The 3,036-nt window shown below is 33.0% G+C and overlaps 1 protein-coding gene across 1 annotated transcript; it reads right to left on the bottom strand.

Annotated features, from left to right (window-relative positions):
* Nucleotides 1–626: 626 nt before the first annotated feature.
* Nucleotides 627–2,216, bottom strand: LOTGIDRAFT_198998 (hypothetical protein; the record flags this gene model as incomplete). The annotated part of the gene is made up of 3 exons (XM_009047398.1): nucleotides 627–932; nucleotides 1,270–1,339; nucleotides 2,152–2,216. Coding segments are annotated over 3 exons (440 nt in total), but the record flags the coding sequence as incomplete, so codon positions are not given.
* Nucleotides 2,217–3,036: the final 820 nt, after the last annotated feature.

The raw sequence follows: 3,036 nt of genomic DNA, 5'->3' as shown, positions 1-3,036 counted from the left end.
TACAGAAACCACAGGTTGATCCTCTTTCAGTATTTCTGCAGCTACTGGAAGAGTTTTGCTACGATTTTGTCTCTTTAGTTTGTAGTCCTCTTTAGGAGAGGATGTGACAGAATCTTTAATGTCTGTCGTTCGCAAATTGATAACACTTTTCTTTGGTTCATCAATTGATGTTGTTTCGCTAGGCTTTTTCACATTGGAGGATTCTTCTGAGTTCCTTTTGTCTTTTGTTTCACTGCCCTCTACACTATTGTTTTTAGTTTCACTTGTATCTTTAGAACCATTATCAACATTCTCTGATTCACTTTTGGGCTTTTTTAATTTGCTGAACACATTAGATAGTTCACTGTCCCCAGCACTACTTACAGAGTCCTCATTTTTACTGGAAGATGATACAACTGAACTCTTGTGGTCAAACTGAGAGCTATTTTTACGTGTAGCTTCTGGCTTAGTATCATTGTCTATTTGTGAGCTAGATTTCTGGGTAACTGTTGGTTTATCAGATAGTAAACTATGTTTGGGGGTAACTGCTGGTTTAGGTCCACTCTCTGTCTGAGAACTAGCTTTAGATGTTACAGCTATTTTGGAAACATTTTCTGTTTTTGATGTAATAGCTGTTTTAGTTACACCATCTGTTTTAGGTGTTATAGCTGGTTTAGTAACACTCTCTGTTTTAGGTATTATAGCTGGTTTAGTAACACTCTCTGCTTTGGGTGTTACAGCTGGTTTAGTAACACTCTCTGCTTTGGGTGTTACAGCTGGTTTACTAACACCCTCTGTTTTGGGTGTTATAGCTGGTTTAGTAACACTGTCTGTTTGTGGACTTGGTTTAAGAGTAACTGATGGTTTAGTTAAGGGAGTAGGAGCAGTAATAACTTTACTGGGTGCTGCTTTAGAGGAAGATATTTCTGATAGTTTAACTTCCTTTGTGGCATCTGAAAAACATACAAATTCATGAGATTAGATATTTTTTCCATATTTTATCACTTGAAAAATAATCAGATTTCTTTGGGAGCTGCATCCACAAATATTTAGGATGAGATAATTGCCAATGATCCTTTTCTACCAGTTGGTCCTTGGGCAAAGCTCATGTCAATGTTATTTCTTGAATCAGTTTCCATAACAGCGGTGTTGACTGGAATAATGAGGAGTGCTGACTGTTTCTAAGGTCATCAGACATGCCAAAGATGTGAGCTCATGACAAATTGAAGCATAATACTTTTAAAGGCCAGACTAATTCAAGGACAGTGTAGTTTTTACTATGTTACATACCTTCAAATACTACATCTGGTTTAGTTGGTGACTCTTCTTTAACACCAGGTAATGGTGTAGTTGATCTTTCCTAAAAATAGAATGCCATTAATTACAGTTTATAGTGTCTTATGTCCAGTTGTTTTGATTATTTATTGTTTGAGATGACTCATATAGTCATGTCAGACAAATTTCAAATTGACTCATATAGTAGTGTCAGACAAAGTAAGAGTTGACTCACATAGTCATGTCAGACAAATTTAAAGTTGACTCATATTGTCGTGTCAGACATTTAAGAGTCGACTCATAATAGTCATGTCAGACAAATTAAGAGTTGACTCATAGTCGTGTCAGACAAATTAAGAGTTGACTCATATAGTCGTGTCAGACAAATTAAGAGTTAACTCATATAGTGGTGTCTGACAAATTTAGAGTTGACTCAAAGTCATGTACAAATCTAAAGAACATTTATGGATTATATTTGCATTATTCTGATTTTCTGTCAGACGTCTGTGGTTCCTGTAATTGCTTTACTGTATGACATCAGTAAGCTGTATATAATATTTACTACCCTAGAATAGCATAGTCATACATAAATTGTTCAGCCCGCAAGATGTCTGATTGAAAACTGAAATGGTGCAAATTGAAGCTATCAGTGTCCCCAATACACATACAAATTTTTACAAAAACTCTCTAACAGTTTGTTTAAGTTAATAATACCAAACAATCAACTATGATAATATGTTTCACATCCCCAATATGAGTATCTATTTTGAGTCAACATTTTCATATCATTGAATAACATTGTTGTATTCCTGATTTTTTATCCACAATATGATGAGGACAGCAAAATTCAAGCATTTGTCAAATTAAGTTGTTACTATCAAACATACTATATCTTACCTCCTTATGTTTCTTTCTAGATTGTCCTCTAGATCTGCGTAATGGTTTTACTAACAGTCTATCCTTGGATAACTTATTATCTAAAACTTGTGTACTCTGTACAGACGACAAGTCAATCATAGCTTTTTCTTCTGAAAATATCAAAATATCAAATTGTGAGGACATCAAATATTCTATTCTGCACCTTGTATTGTATATCCTAAACCATAAAGGTGAGGTGAATATTTGAATAAACAAACTTTATCAGAACATAAATCAAAATATTGTGTTCATTTAGCCGTAGCTGATGATTATTGATAACATATATTAATGTGTTTGTGTGTCTATAGTCATCATATTTCATCAGTAAACTGACAAATTTTTACTGATTATTCTTGAATGAATTGGAATATTCCTTTTCTTTTACTCTGAAAACAATCAGGAAAGAGTAGTATTTTTTGCTGTGGTCCCACATCTGTTTTTAAGACTTGCCCCAATTTTTGTTGCTGAATACCTCTATACAGGGTCTTTCAACATTTGTAAAGACCACATTATCTACATACAATGGTACAAATACAGTTATTCACTGCTTGAAAATATGATATACATGTATCATAACATAGTCTAGGGTCCATGATACACAAAAAGTCTTATCACAAAATTTATCGCAAGTGTTGCATAAAAACTTTTATACTAATAATAATTTTTCTATATGTAATACAGGCAAAGGAAAACGTTGTAATACTTGTCTTAGATATTTTATAGTATTTTCTAAAACTGATAGTGTTCAATTAATCTGGATTAATGCCAAGTAATGTTAGTTTAATCTAGATTAAAATAAACAAACACTATTGTGTCCATTGGAACAAGACATAGTTAAACTTAGATATTAATATATTATTTAAA

The sequence above is a fragment of the Lottia gigantea genome (genome assembly GCF_000327385.1).
Source record: "Lottia gigantea unplaced genomic scaffold LOTGIsca_111, whole genome shotgun sequence".
Taxonomy (NCBI): domain Eukaryota; kingdom Metazoa; phylum Mollusca; class Gastropoda; family Lottiidae; genus Lottia; species Lottia gigantea.
The sequence above is the reverse complement of the archived record's forward strand: the minus strand, read 5'-3'. Positions and strand labels throughout refer to the sequence as shown.